Source organism: Bemisia tabaci, chromosome 4 (assembly GCF_918797505.1).
Source record: "Bemisia tabaci chromosome 4, PGI_BMITA_v3".
Classification (NCBI taxonomy): Eukaryota; Metazoa; Arthropoda; class Insecta; order Hemiptera; family Aleyrodidae; genus Bemisia; species Bemisia tabaci.
In genome coordinates, this window is record NC_092796.1 from 19,256,871 (window position 1) to 19,272,226 (window position 15,356).

The 15,356-nt window shown below is 39.7% G+C and overlaps 1 protein-coding gene across 1 annotated transcript in view; it reads right to left on the reverse strand.

The window, feature by feature from the left end:
- The window catches only part of Osi3 (Osiris 3), a 33,532-nt gene extending 18,606 nt beyond the window's left edge, over positions 1-14,926 (reverse strand). The window contains exon 1 of the mRNA XM_019040728.2: positions 14,324-14,926. Coding sequence (XP_018896273.2) covers positions 14,324-14,834 — 511 coding nt within the window. The 5' untranslated portion in view covers positions 14,835-14,926. The remainder of the gene's footprint in view (positions 1-14,323) is intronic.
- Between the last annotated feature and the right edge of the window lie 430 nt (positions 14,927-15,356).

Below are 15,356 nucleotides of genomic sequence, written 5' to 3' on the forward strand. Positions count from 1 at the left end.
TTTTAAGGTAAATTTGAATGGTAAAGAGGCTCCGACGCACCATTTACACCCGTATTTTTTTGGCAGAGGGTTTTTTCATTATACCGGTCAGATTGAGTCGCTATTGTCTGCAAGCATCTCAAGTAGAGGCCGTCATAGATGAATCACGACTAATATTTCGGGGCACATGGTAATACTACCGAGTATTTTTAATTTAAAAGAAACTTCAAAGTGTTGATTGCGAGTGAGGGTAGCATATTAATCATTACCTAAAAACTGACTCGAACTACGTGCAATAATCGGATATACTTCGATATCCACTTATGAGTTAAGGAATGAAAAGTGACACTCTAATCTGCAAAAGTGACAATTAACTTTTTCTATTGTATTCATAAAAAAATGAGATGGGCATGGATGTGAAAATGCAATGCTAGTAAAAAAAATAATTTTACGTTTTTCCCGTAAGATTACCTGGAATAGGTAATCAGCCGAAAAGCTAGTCATTTATTACCTAGCGCTGGGTCGAAACAATCGCAACTTAGCAAATATTCATACATACAAAGACTGCCTTTTTCACTAAAATATCTTTAAAAAGAGGTTAAACGCGGCAACAGTGCGTCATCAAAGGCACAATTGCTGTGTAACCTTGCTTTCCCCGGCGGCGTCTGCCCAGCGTCCAGTCTAAAGATCCTCAAAACGGGATCGCTTGTGGTTAGTGTGATGAATTATAGATTGCGCTCGAACGAAAGTCCTCTTTTCCTTTTTCTTCGAATGAAAGTTGCGCGCGAGCCGGTTTATTCTAGAATCCTACTTGACGGCCGCTCCGAGTAGCTGTCGGCAAGGATTTTTCTATCCAGTTCACGATTAGTGCGACTGATCAACTCCCTTTTAATATCACTCCGCGCTACGTCGCTTCAGCTCCATCCCTTCGGCCTCTTTCCCTTTTCTAATTCTTGATCCTCGTCTTCAAGTTCCTCGCCTTTTCAACTGATAATCTTCTGATGATATGCTTCTGTATAAGACAATAATGAGCTTGCATGCTCTTAATGAGCGCAATGATCTTAATCGAGGGAGATCACCAATATTATTGATTTTCCCTCAATTTTTCTCATCACATCAAGAGTCTCCGCATCGATCAGCGCTGGAGTAGAAAACAACACTGGAAAAAAAAATCCCGACCTTGGAAGCCGTGCTTACGCCCTTACGGGCTCTATAGACATACCATCTGCGTTCCGGGCTCAGAAGCCGAATGTTCCGGGCGTAGCGCACCCGTAGCAATCGAAGGTACGATTCCAGCACCCGAAACTCTTGGACTTCGAGCCCGAAATGGACGGTATATCTTATAAGTTTTTTTTCCAGTGAAGAAATAATATTATTAAAACATTACTATAAATTCCAATTAGCATTTCAAGCTTTAATGTAACACATTAAAAGTGCTCTCTCCATCGCAATGGCAATATTTAAGCTTTCTTGAACATATCTTATGCCTTTTTAACTGTCTTAAACGTCAAAGAACTGTTTAATGCTCGACCAATACACACGTTATAAAGGAGTCTCAGGAATTAGATATCAGTGCGCCCAAAATCAGCCGCCCTCAACCCCGCTTCCCCCGGAAAAAGAGAGGAAACAAGTTATTTTTAATAGCATAATTATTTCATAGTGATAGACAAACAGTGTCAGCCACTATAACACCGTCATTCTTCTGATATTTTTCACAAACTGAAACTTTGTATTCGAGTGTATGACACACTGATACTTTTAATTGCTACCGCTTCGTATATGGTGTCTTCACGTAGTAAAGGCAACTCAAAATCTCTCGCATCAAGAAAAACAATGTATTCGCAATTTATCTTCGTCGCTGTGTTATAAAATCTTGCTAGCCATTAAAAGCCGTTATTGTTCCTCGACACTCAATTCCAATGACCTTAAATTGAAAGTATGAATATTAATGAAGAAAGTTTAGTTTCAGCCAAGTTGGTGCTGTGAGGAAGGTGAATGCGATGCGACTCGATGTCGATGGAGGTACAAGATAGCTGACAAATCGAGGTGTACTGTTGTGTTACTGATTCACAATGACACATTGTTCAAACGTGCTCCACTTTCGCATTGCCAATAATGGAGCTGACGTGCAAGTCGTCACCAGAAGTGTAGGTGTCGGCGTTGACGCGAAGTTTTCCGCAACGTTAGAACTTTGATTAATATTTGTCAGAGAATAAAAAAATTACATGGGAGCTATGAGGAGCAACCTCTAGAGTCTCACCCTGTAATCTTTTGGGTCGCGAGATTGTAGATACTAACAGAGACTTTAACGCAAGGTGTAAAAAAAAGGACCATAACTTTTAAGAAAATGTTCTTTTGTCCGGTTGAACATGGTAGCGTTCACGGTCGACCCTACGAAGTATCAAGGAGTCAAACGGTTGACATTAACTTTACACAGTCAATTGCATATTAAATGGACATTTTACTTTTTCCTACACGCATTTTGAGATTATTAGCTTACATCCCTCTCGAATACACGCGCAAAGTGTCACTAGTTATGAAAATGTACGCCTCACACGAGTTACAATAAAACTAAATGAGCCTCAGAAATCATTAGACTCGACTGTTTTAAAATCCTTCTAAAACCAGTATGTTCGATGGAAAAACAAATTACAAAAAACGTTTTGCATAAATATAAAAAAATCTCTTTGATTTAAAGCACATTTTTTTCGTCAGGTTAAGGCAATTTTAGAGCTCTTTCAGTACATTAATTTGTTCGATTAATGTTTTTCTTAATTATAAGTTAATTTGATTTGCATTCAATGACAAGTCACGTATTTTTTTTTTTTTTTTTTTTTTTTTTTTTTTTTTAATTCAAAAACAATTAATTTGAATTAAAGAAAAATTATTGCTCTCAAAAATTTGTTCTCAAAATTAAAAAAAAAAATTAATCAAAGATAATGTTTTAAACCGTTTCCCTTCGTGAAGGTATAGTTAGATGCTAAAACTTTTCGTGACAATAATGCAAGAAGCCTATAGTCGGTCGATCAGCGAGAGTGATTCTAGTCGACAAATCAACGGCGAATCTGGAGTACAACCTCTCTCCGCCGCCGTATTTCACTTTCCCTCTTACCCATTCATTCATTCAAATAACTTCCGCGTAAAATAGCTCATTGAATCGATTTGATCCACTCGAATGCCTTTTTTCAAAGCCCTCGCGACTCATTGGTCATGACCGGAAGCGTGATCAACGATTGGACCGGAAACCCAAACGCACGTACGATGTGCGATCCCGACATATTCATTTGCACTACATTTCATTTCAAATAATACATTATTGGTGCGCCTGTATTATAAATGATCATATTGATGGTATCTATTCAACTACTTATGTGGGAAAAGTCGTCTATTTTGTGGAGATTTTTCAATTCATTAGAAGGTACATACATTGAGGAGCTTGGGGGACAAGGCGCATAAGTGAAGTTTTTGCGATTCCGAGAAATAAGTGTTTGCAGTTTCGCAATTAAATAGCTTCTTATGATGGGAAAAATTTCTTTAAGCACCATTCTAGTTACAGGAAAAATGAGTCTCGCACAATTCGATTCTAAGGAAGGGTTAGAAACAATATCGGGGCTATGTAATAGCACTCACGTCAAGAGATAATTTTCAATAAACGTGTCTGGTGAGGCTGTCTGAGCAGTTCAAAATCTCTCCTCGTCTCTCCCAAATTTTCTAGTTACATCTCTCAGTCACGGAACCAAAATAAGCGGCATGCCCGAGGCGAGCATTTAGATAATTTTCCGCGCGTTTGGGTACTTGCCTCCAACCCCGATGGGTGACAGCGAAGTGTGGTGACCATTTAAGGGGCACGGTTGCCAATTCTTTACAAATTAGAAGGAATGAGAGGAAAAGACATAGGTAGTAGGAGCGGGATTTTTGTCAAGTCTACCTAAATTTTGGCATGATTATCGAATAGTGCGAAATATTTTAACTGCCAAGATCATGGAAAGTGCATTTGAATACTTTCTTCACTGAAAGTATTCATATCAATGCCCAAAGTTCAAGACCATGTATCTCCGTGTATGGAGTTTGCAGACTTTCCGTTTTACTTTCATTGTCCTTTGGAAATCCGCTCAACGTAATTTCTTTAGAACTTCCTTGATTTTTCTCATCCGTCAGGAGATCATTCTGCATAAATTTCAAGCCAAGAGGTTTGCTTGTTTTTTTGTCAAAAAAGTGAAAAAGAAATTAAAATTTTGTAACAACACAATGGAGATACCTAGTTTCGCACTTTAATCATCAATATATGATACGATTTTAAATACCTTACTTTACTAACATGTCAGTTAGTCTTGTTTTCTTGTACGTCGGTTAGATAAAACTAAACATTCAAAAACTTTAAATTTTTATTTTTTTTTTTTTTTTTCATCCATGCAACTGAGGACCGAGACTACATTTCAAACCGAACCGATTCGGAACTTTTAAATGAGATTTCTTTTCCTTAAATATATTATCTGCAGTTTTGATTTGTATTTTATTGAATTTCTTGTCTTCATAGTTTGAGAAAATGCATTGATGAAGGATGTTGGTGGGGGTGATGGATTTGGCAGCTGTGCGAAGTGGGCGCCCACTGGACGCGCTCACGATGACATGCCAATCACGGCTAAAACGGCCGATGCCCAGAGCACGTGTTGTCGCGGCACATGCCAGCATGACTGGCTTCATTTCGAAAGTGTGCCCACTCCATCAATTCGCTCCTCGCTGCCGTCGCGAAAATCGTCATGATCCAGTCGGGATCTGGGGAAAAGCTCAGGTCAAATATTTTGCCGCCGATTCCTTGCTCAAGAAAAATTATGTGGGACAAAATTGACCACGGGAGTGGAGATCAAAGTTAGATTAGATTAGGTTCAAAACCTAGGACCAAACCGGAAACCTGGAAACTCTTAGGAGGGATCAAAGTTTTCCAAAACCAGTTAAGATCCGAGAACGGGAACTGTAAAAACTCCGGGAGCGTTCTCGGCGACTCTTCAAAATTTGAACGAGTATCTTATTTTACGATCATGTGTGTGCTTTTCTGTTGAAGTTATCTAAGGGTATTAAATTTCAGCGATTCCCAGTAGTCTCGGGTTAGGTTCATTTTCAACTTCATGACCAAAACTGTAGGTTACTCCGTGACATCAAATGAAGAAAGTGTCCTGCTAAACCTGTGAGCTTTTGTTCCTCTTGGTGGTGTTATTCGTAGGTGGCTATAGCAAGTTAGACTATCACAAATGAATCCTTGGTTCGATCCCGGCGGCTCGCATATACATTTCTAACGAGATTACAATTAATGTGATAATTGAGTTACTTGTGTTGATACTGCTCTGATATTACAGATTTTCAACTCAGAGATGTTATTCTACGATGTAGCCCAAAGATAATATTAATCACACGTTTGGGTTACTTCGTGTTGTACTTCACTGGATTTAAAAACACATTAGATCCACGCCATGGGATGGTTTACTTTTCTAACGCTGCGTTTAAGTCTCCATGCTTTTCTGTGTGTTTACTGACTCTGTAGGGTATTGGGAAGTAAATTTTTTCCACCATGGCTAGCATGACCAACTGCACTGGACGAATAGGCAGTTGTCACGTCATGGGATGGTTTACTTTTCTTCGCCTGCTCTTGAGTCTCCAAACTTTCCTGAGTGTTTCTTGGCTCATTCATCGAAATTAAATCGTTTTAGAAACCCATTTTTTTTCATTTTTTAAGAAATTAATTTGGCAGGTATAAAATTCCACCAGCTTAGATCATCGAACAGGTTCCTATTCTTCCACCTCCTCCTAAAATTAGTTAACTGAAATGTGTTGAACACTGGGAAAAAAACACATTGGATCTAGAGTCGTGACTCTTGAAAACATTGAAAAGAAAAAATACTCTTGATTCAATCGGATTTTTGCTTGAATCGAAACGAAATCCGCCTAAATAAGAGGCTTGGTTCTTGATTTAAGCTAGATTCTGATTGAATCAAGAGTACTTTTTCTTGTCGATGTTTTTAAGAGTCTGGACTCTAGATCCAATGTGTTTTTTTTTTTTTGTTTTTTTTTTCAGAGCTCCCATATTTACACAAAATTTCGGTTACTTATTCTCACTGTGCAAGATTATTCAATGACTATTTGCTTCGGCAAATTTCGGCATATCTGACTCGAATATTTGCCTACGGCGTATGGATCTGATAGGACGAAGAGTAGACAAAACGCCGAGACAACGACCTGGAGCCGAAGACGGAAGCGCAACACCTGAACGGAGCGCCGGAGCGATTATGCGGCGACCTGGCGCAATTGGACGTATTTATGCTAAAAGGAACTATAATCAAGTGGAAAGAGGGGGTGTGCTCGTGGAAGCTGCATAAGAAACAATGTAAAAGTGGACATAGTTCCTTTTGATAAAATGGAAAAGCGGGATTTGACATTAAATCAAAAGGAACTGAGCGCTAACTCGTGAGTCGTGAACATGCGACAAGCGCCTTGTGCACAGGGCTCATGAGTTAATGCGGACGCACGCGGACGGGGCGACCGAGGCGGGCGGCTTCGTCGACGCTGACGTCACTGGCGCTTTATATTTTCCATTCATTCTTATGGCCCGATCACTAACGGGCACACCCCGTCTTTCCGCTTGCACATAGCTCCATTTAGCATAAATACGTCCAATTGTCGACTTGGATCAGCGGCGGGTCATTAAGTGGCTCTGTTTGCTTTCCGGGCAACTGAGCCCGATGATCCGATCATTTGGATTTGAATTCGGATCCCGAACGGAACCGATCACCAATTCCCGTCACCACTTCCTTCTTGCGGCTCCTGCCACTGCTGCCTCCGAATCTCACATTTTTCCCACGACGGGTAACTCGTCTGGGACACAGGACGCACCGGCGACCGGCGCACACTGAACCGAGTCAATAGGAGATATCAGACAAAATTTGAAAAATTTGCGAGCTTATATTACCGAAAATATGCAAAAAAAAGTGGTTTGATTGGTTATTTTGTGAAACTTTCTTTTGGAAACACCCCTTAAAGTAGCTTTTTTCACGAAATAAACATAAAAATTATAAATTTTACGCGAAAATTTCTTGTCCGACTTCTTCTATTAGCTCGTTCTCTTGTGCGACGCACACAGGAGCTTGGACGATTTAGAGAGGACAGGCGTGAAATTTTCGACGTCAACTGCGAATATTTATGCTTATTTCGTCATATTACAAACTTTAAGGGGTCCATCTGAAAGAAACGTTCGAGAGAAAATCAATGGAAGCAATTTCAGACTTTTCGTATTAACGAAATTATAAGCTTTTTAAGTTTTCCCACCTTTTCCGACCTCTTTCGTTGATTCGCTACATTGTGCGGCAGCGAAACACTGCCTCCACGTCAGAACTTCCGTGCTAGGGAAGAACGTCATTTGAGACTTCAGATGTTGCCAAATTTATTTTGATGAATAAGACTGTTTAGGTCGATTTTTTAGTAATCTCCTTCAATTTTAAAGTAGAATTTTAGTCGCAATTTAATTGAGGGTATCTAAAATTTTCAAGAATATATATTTGTAAAATTCTTTGAAGATTTACATTCTATGGGAAGGAGTTGGATACCATACGATTATTCATCGGGCCTTTTTTTCTCAGCATGACGAAACTTCATCTTTGTTCACGAAAGGCGCCAAAGGCACACCCAGATCTCACCAAAAGCCCAATGAAATATTAATTTCTCAGAATAGTTATCAACATTTTTTGGAACATTTTCAGGTACACCATATAATGTTGACAATAAAATTCCGGGAAAAATTCGTGATTCTCCTGAAAAATTGTATTTAATCAAAAAAAAATTGCTAAAGCTTGAATGCTCACATATGCTTTTATTACTTAGCACCAGAGAGAGACCTCCTCAGCGCAAAATTTTCAGTCGGCAATTGTTTTATTCACGATGAATGATGACTTTGTGTTGAGGGATGCGTCTAACGATCTTTTCGTCAAATGTAATGGGCAAAGTGATAAATACGATATCCAACCGTTATCATTGAAAAAAATAGGCTTTGGATCCGCGCGAGTTCCGGCATCTTAAGATTTGCAAGTGAACACATTTTTAATCATCGACGAACCGTGGTTAAATGTTTATGTGCATTTCACAAGTTAAGAATTCGCAGCTAAACTGACAGAAATAATTAGTTTTATATTTTGGCTGTAGTGAACGTAAAAAACACAAAGCAAATAACCATTAATCTATTTCCCCCTCTTCGCACTAGCCGTACCTGACTATACTGGATGCACTCTTGTTTCTTTCTGTGTGATCGACTTCTTTTTCAATAAAATCAAATTAAGCCAGGAGATCATTTCGCAATTAGACATTACAGAGGCACCCTTACTCCGCTTACCGTACAAATTAGTTGAAAATCTTTTTTTATTTGGTTTCCAAGTTCAAATTTCAACGGAGTTGTTTTTTGTATTCACTAGTTTTTGTTGTTACTTTAATTCAATTATTGCGTGCATTGATGTCAGTTTTGGCTAATTTAAATGTTTCATTGTGCTCATTATATATTCAAACGAGGAATCATCCAGTCAAGTACACCCGTTATCAGAAAGGAAGATTGAATTTGTTCGCCCATGAACGGCTGTGTTAGGATCTTATAAATGTTAATTTTGTTGAGGTTTTTACGGTTAATTGTGAAACTTGAATAAATTAGATAGAGCATTTTAGTTTGGCGTTAATTTTACGACCTAGCCGTGTATGTTCGCCTTATACGTAATGTTAAATGAGACCCATAAAACTCTAAGTGGTTCATAAAAATATCTACACGTACACACGTATCGTGTGATATTATGACAAAAAATTCAATTATCTCTGACCCTTCGAATTTTCATTTTTGTCACAGTTCTTTTGAGAGGAACACCGAGCAAATTTTCGTGAGTTTTGAGGTTGTCGGTAGACAATAACTTCAAGATAAGCCAGTTTTCTTAGAAGTTGGTAATATTTGTATATGACCCAAAAATGGCTATTAGAGGGCGCAAAGCGTCCTTTGAGAGTTAAGTCGCGTTGCGTTCAGAGGGTGAACACTGTAGAGAAGCATATTAGTAGTTAAAAAAAGGTGGCTTGTTTAGTGACACATGCGCCAATCTGTGTGTGTTCAGTATGTTTAAGTCTTTCCTTTTTCTTGAATTAGAAATGGGAAAGTATAATATCCTTCAAGCATATGTGCGGATTTCAAGATTCATGAAACGGTATCGTTTCTGTCCTGAATATACGTTTCTTTAAGCTCCAACTATAAAATATTGAAAAAGTTCAATCGTTTGCTTGTGCAGACGAATTAATGAGGGCTCTCGAAGAACTGAAGAATCTAAGCATTAACATCAGTGCTCGAGAAGTTAAGGCACACTCTCTGTCTTTATGACCAATTTAAAGTTACCTCTTCTTCTCCTCCTCAGACATTAACACGTAATGCATTTTTGATTCCACCGAGTCTTCAGCATCCGAGAGGTAACACTCGAGTCAAACAAATGGAACAGGTGTGAACCACCTCACAGTGCCATTGATACAACGCTCGCGCGTAACGAGAACATTTACAAGAGCTACACGGTTGCAACTTGTTTCCAAGCAATTTTAAGGGCTATGAACATGATCAGATGATAAATTCACTGAATTTTCCATCGATAGGACAGTCAATAAATTAGCTTTCTTAGAACTATATTTCAATAGGCAAATTTCACAGATTACAGATAAGTTAGCATGGTATAACCAACCAATAAAATGGACCAGGACACAGGTCTGAATCAGAAAAGAGTCACATCGTCTTCATCAAAAAAATACGCAGAGAGCTGTCTACACAATGGGAAGTTTGGTAATCATCTTAAAAACGAGATACCAACTAGAATAATTATAAGGAGATCAAAAGGAAGTTGGAATACAATTTGAGATGAGCCCGAGAAAGCATTGAGTTATATGGAGAAGAGGGCGTATCATCGAGTGTAGTTACGCCCTTGAGTTAGGAAGAGGACGATTAATTAATGTTCATGGTAAAATCTTTTATCTTATGTAGGAGTTGATTTCTAGACTTTCCGTCGAGTGATTCATTTTCCAAGTTAAATTTGGAAGAGGAAACATGTTGCGCAGTGATGTTGTTCAAGCCTTGTCTAAAAGCGTATGGAGTTGTGTTCTGCAAGGAGGAACTACTATCTTCTGTTTATTCACAAAATTATACCGATCAGAGCATAGGAGAACTAAATTGCACTTTTTTTTCTGAAATGAGCAAGAAACGATAGGTCCTCATTTCAAGATGTCTCCATCACATGCTCTTTGCAATGGGTTGCAACAATAGACCTGCACTGAAAAAAAATCTCAGTGTATTTACTAGGAAAAGGGTAAAATTACCAAGAATTCAGGGTTCTATTTGATCCCACTTTTTTCTTGGTAAAATTACCATAAATGGAATTGGTAATTTTACCGAAAAATCTCGGTAAAATTATTGAACTTTCTCGGTAATTTTACTGGACCTTGGTAAAAACGCCAATATTTTTATCGACTGTGGTAGAATTACCGAGATAAAATGGCAAAGTTACCGGGAATCGATTACCTATAAAAGTGGTATTCTTACCTGAAAAAAAACAGTAAAAATACCAGTTTTAGGTAAGCTTACCAGTCTGTCTTGGTAAAATTACTAATAATTTGTAAAAAAAAGTGAGATGGTAAAGGCACCAACGGACCGTGGTAAAAACGCTGAGAATTTTTTTTCAGTGTGTGAGAAGTCCTGACTTCCTGAACAAAGGGACTGCGAATGAAGTTATTTCTTCTTGCTCTCGAATAAAACACCACAGGTGTGGATTTTAAAATCTTGATCACCGACCTCATACGTCTTCCTGAAACTAGGGAATATCTCACAGGGCTTCCGGCGCCGGGTGGATCGATGTAGCAACAATGAAAGACTCGATGTGTGATGTTCCTGGGAAGCGGCGAGAGGAGACATGAAGTGTGCTTGTGTACTTGAGTAGGTCATGAGGAGCCGGGAGCTCGAAGCGAGACCGAGATAGTTGGGCAGTTAAAACTATCCCGTGATGGCTCACAGATAATGGACCCCACCAAAAAGAATAGAAGCGATTTGCTGACCTTCCGCTACTTCACTTTTCCTTCTCCCCGAGCCGTCGTTGCCTTTCTCAGGCCTATAAACAGCATTTTCACCAGGAAAATATATATTTTTAGAAATCCTCTCTATTCTAATCAAATCATTTTTAAGACGCTTGATGGACGACGTGAGGAAGGGGAGTAAGAAGGTCGATGGGCTGGAGTTCAAAGTCCGTAATAGTGGGAAAATTCTGATAAAATCATTTTTACGCTCATTGGACGGGGTGAGGAAGGGGAGTGCGAAGAATAAGACGCGGCCTTTGAGGGCGCGCAGCGTTCCGGGGGTTGGGCCGCGTAGCGGTAAGGGGGCGGAGCCCCATAGTATTGAATATTTAGGGGGAACTCCACTTTATCGGCATAAAGATTGGTAATGGGTCCCTGGCGCTTTGGTAAACTGTGGGAAAGAATCGATTATCAAGGTGTCCATTGCGGGCACCCTGTTCATACATCTTTTTCCATAGGTTAAGGTGACAGATCAATCCATGTATCGTAAAGCGCGCCACACCACTGCTTCAAAAAGATGTCAGTTGACGTCACGTATCGTGGAATCTGTACCCATGGTTCCACACAATACCATGGCTCCCACATTGTTTTCCAACTATCAAGAAAATATGTACACATCTGCAGAGGTTGCTCTACGTGGTATCTTTTCTACCAAATAAAACCAAAGTGGAAAAGCCCATGGTATGCCCTACACTGTTGTAAATAACGTCGATCATTTTCCTTGAAAATTACGATATCTTCTCAACGAGTAACTGACCTTCTTTAGATCCCAAAAATTGAATAATTTTTTGTGTATCTCGTCTTGAATTCACCGATGATATAAAAAGCATACTTTTTCGATGATTTACGACCGAGCTTCTAATTTTGAAAACTGACAGCATTGCGTTCAATGACTTTTCTCCGTCCTCTGGTTTTTACGACTTGCGGTTAGGAACCAAGTAAAGTACACGTTGCCCCCAGTTTTGGACGATGACTAGTGCTCTAAGTTAATTATATCCAGAAAACATTCCTAAGGAACCGTCAGGTGCATCGGCTATAATGACGCTGGCAAGGTTTCGGTGCACGTTTGGTAAACAAGCAACGGTATTCACGGGAATCTTCATCTCAAATGATGCTCTGTTACCTCTTGAAAAATAGTGCCTACAACTCCTACAAGTTAAAAACTCGATGAATGGTTTCCTCTTGGTTGTTTCTCTTTTCCTTATTAATCGCCCATATTCCGTCTACCTCGTGTTAAAGATCTTCACACCTTTTTTGGACTATTTAAGGGAAAGTGAAAGAACTTATCTTATTTTCTTTATAGATAGACGGATTAAATAAAATAAATCGGATCAGTCTAACCGCATTTCATGGTTACTAATTTAGGTTTAATTTTTTACTCTCATGCTTAATTTTTTATAGGATAAATAGGCCGCATAATGTCTGCATACTTTTTGTAAATTTTCAGTTTACTCAGAGGAAGATCTACTAATAAAATTCCATGGCAGAATTTTTTTTAGTTGCCTTATAAATAAAATAAAATACAAAATAAGAGTATGCAGCGTCTGATGTTGTTAGGTTGACTCTGGTCAACGCTGTTCAGTTGTTCTGGTGGAAATATAACAGTGGCTACCATGCGATCTTACAATGTTGATTAAATTTGACTCATTAACTTTTATGCAATCATAAGAGGGCACATTACTCAAAGAAAAGAATACCTTTCATTTGAGTTTCCCTACGAGGTGGGTGCGAACCGTTTTTAAATATTTAGAAAAGCTTGAAAAGTTGAAATCCTGCTGGAATTCCATATCACGAGTTACAAGCTCGTGGAAAACTTGAATACGATGATGTCATGGTATGCTAATGTTATGTTTACGTGCCCTCTTAATTAATTACATTGACTTTTTATTAAATTTTCCTATACATGGTGGTTGATAGCTTAAAGTCTTCGTTTTTGCTCCTGTTAGCATTTTGGCCTCAATATTGCTTTTGTTTTGCTGGTGCTCGGTCGGATAATTTTGTAATTTCGTGAGGAATCGTTAAAAATTAAACATCTGCCCTGGTTACTACGCTCGGATACAATTGCGATCAAATGTTAATTCTTAAGAATGATTAGTTTCGATTGTTTCAGAAATATGTTACTTTACATTATTGTGGCGAAAACTTATCCCTCTGGTTAATTTTTCCTTTGCGCATCGATGGATTTTCCCGTAAAAAGTCAAGAAAATGTTTTTTGAGATAAGCAAAAAAGTCGCGCAGATTCCGCGTGATGATATTGTCTTAAATTCTCCAAGTCAATGAGACGCAAGAGAAAGTTTGCAGCTCAAAAAGGTGCTTTTTTATTTCAGGGTTGATCATCTGTGAAACATTTACTTCAAGTGACTAATACGTCAAATTTTTTCAAAGATATCACATTGTTCTTGCGACGCTTTTTTCTAAATTTAACGTGCAAAAAAAGTTCTTCTCGAATTTCACTTTATTTTTACATTATACAGGGAAAACCAGGAAAACAAAACTTAGAAGTAATAGTCAGCATGGCTCAAGATGAAGTAAACTTTTTTATAATTAATTTTATTTCAGGTATAATTATGCTCTTTTTAGATTAGACACAATAGAGATAATTTTGAGACATAGTAGACTTGGCTTCAAGTTTTGTTTTGCGGTTCTTGCCAGTATTGTTGTGTATCAATGGTTAAACTAAAGAAAAGCCACGTATCCCATTTACAGTTTTTCATAAAATTTCCGGTCTTTTTAAATGTATCAAGAGATAAATAAATGGCAACAGAAAAGTTAGGATATTTTTGGATACTGAAGGGGGAAAATATGCGAAAAATGAAAAACTGCTTGGTTTTTTCGATTAAAAGTAAATGTTGTAAAAGGTTCGCAGCGTTGCAAATTGGGATACGTATTTTCATTGCTTAACCATTTTTTAACCAACTTTTTACGTCCTTCACATAGAGCTTGAAATGAAGCGTCCAATGCAAAAATCTGCTAGATGCATTTTTGGTAGTTCTAAGAAAATCGGGGGAAAAATTAAAATGTTGTCTTTTTCATGGAATTAAATACCTTACGTCTCTAAATTGCTATATGACGGTCATATCTTCATGTTTTTGCCTCCAACTATGTGCTTACATCCTAAAATACCTCATAACAATGCCGGAAAGGACCTCAATTTCTTCTAAAAAGTGCCACTTAGCAGATTTTTGCACTGAACCTTCCCGACGTCCCGTTAAAAATCAATAGAACTTACCGGTTTCCAGAGCCTTTCCGGTGCGGAAGGACATGCCGAGGTTGAGGGTTCCGTCTTCCTGGGGGTTGGAGGAGATGACGACATCAGCCTCGGGGAGGACGGTCCACTTAAAGGAGCGCGTTTTGACGAAACTCCACAACTTGTCGGAGATGAGGTCCCCGACGGCGGCCTCATCGTCCTCGGCGTTCAAAGGGACGGCCCTTTGCTCCCGGCTCTGCTCCACCTTGGGATCCGCGTTAGCCGTCTGCGTGATCTGGATGTTATCGGCCACCTGGATGTTGGACTTCTTCATGAGGCGGTTCATGTAGGTTATCACTTTGAGCATGATGCAGCTGGAGGTGTCCTTCTGGCTGCACTTGGCGTTGAGGCGCTTCATGAGGTTCTCCTCTGCGAGGGAGACCTCCGGCTTGTTGGGCAGGCTGTTGTCCATGCCGCGGGCTTCATCCCCGATCGGACCCGCTAGGGCCACGCCGGCTACAACCGTGAGAACAATCACGCTCAACCCTTTCATTTCACTGGGGGGCACTTGGAGCTTTCCGCGATAGGGAGCTTTCCGCGATAGAGGGGTCACGCGCGCGGGAGACGGAAAATCACGGCACTGGCGGTCACGGAGAAATGAGCGGCGGTCGAGGCCCCGGCGTCTTTTATCCGGCAGCGGAAACCGGTATGTTGTACCCATCGCGACACTGCCCCCGCCCCGCCGAACCGTTTCCGCGGTAGCGCATCTCCTATGGCAGTGTTCCGTTTCCATCAAGTTTCGTTTTCTTTGCCGCTGCCCGCGTTCAATTTCCATGTTTAATTCTTAATTATTCGCGCGCGAGCTTTTTGCCCCCGCCTCCGACGTCCAGCCCGGGTCGGTCCGCTTCTCACGCCGGCGTGTAACCTTGAAATCGAGCGGTCCGATTTGGTCCGATCTGATCCTTATCGACGCTTTTTGGGTTTCACCGTTGTTCGACGGTTTGTATCAGTGGTTCTTAAAGTTTCGGGCGCTTGCACACGATCGCGGTAAGGACCGGTGGAAGCTTCACCAGAG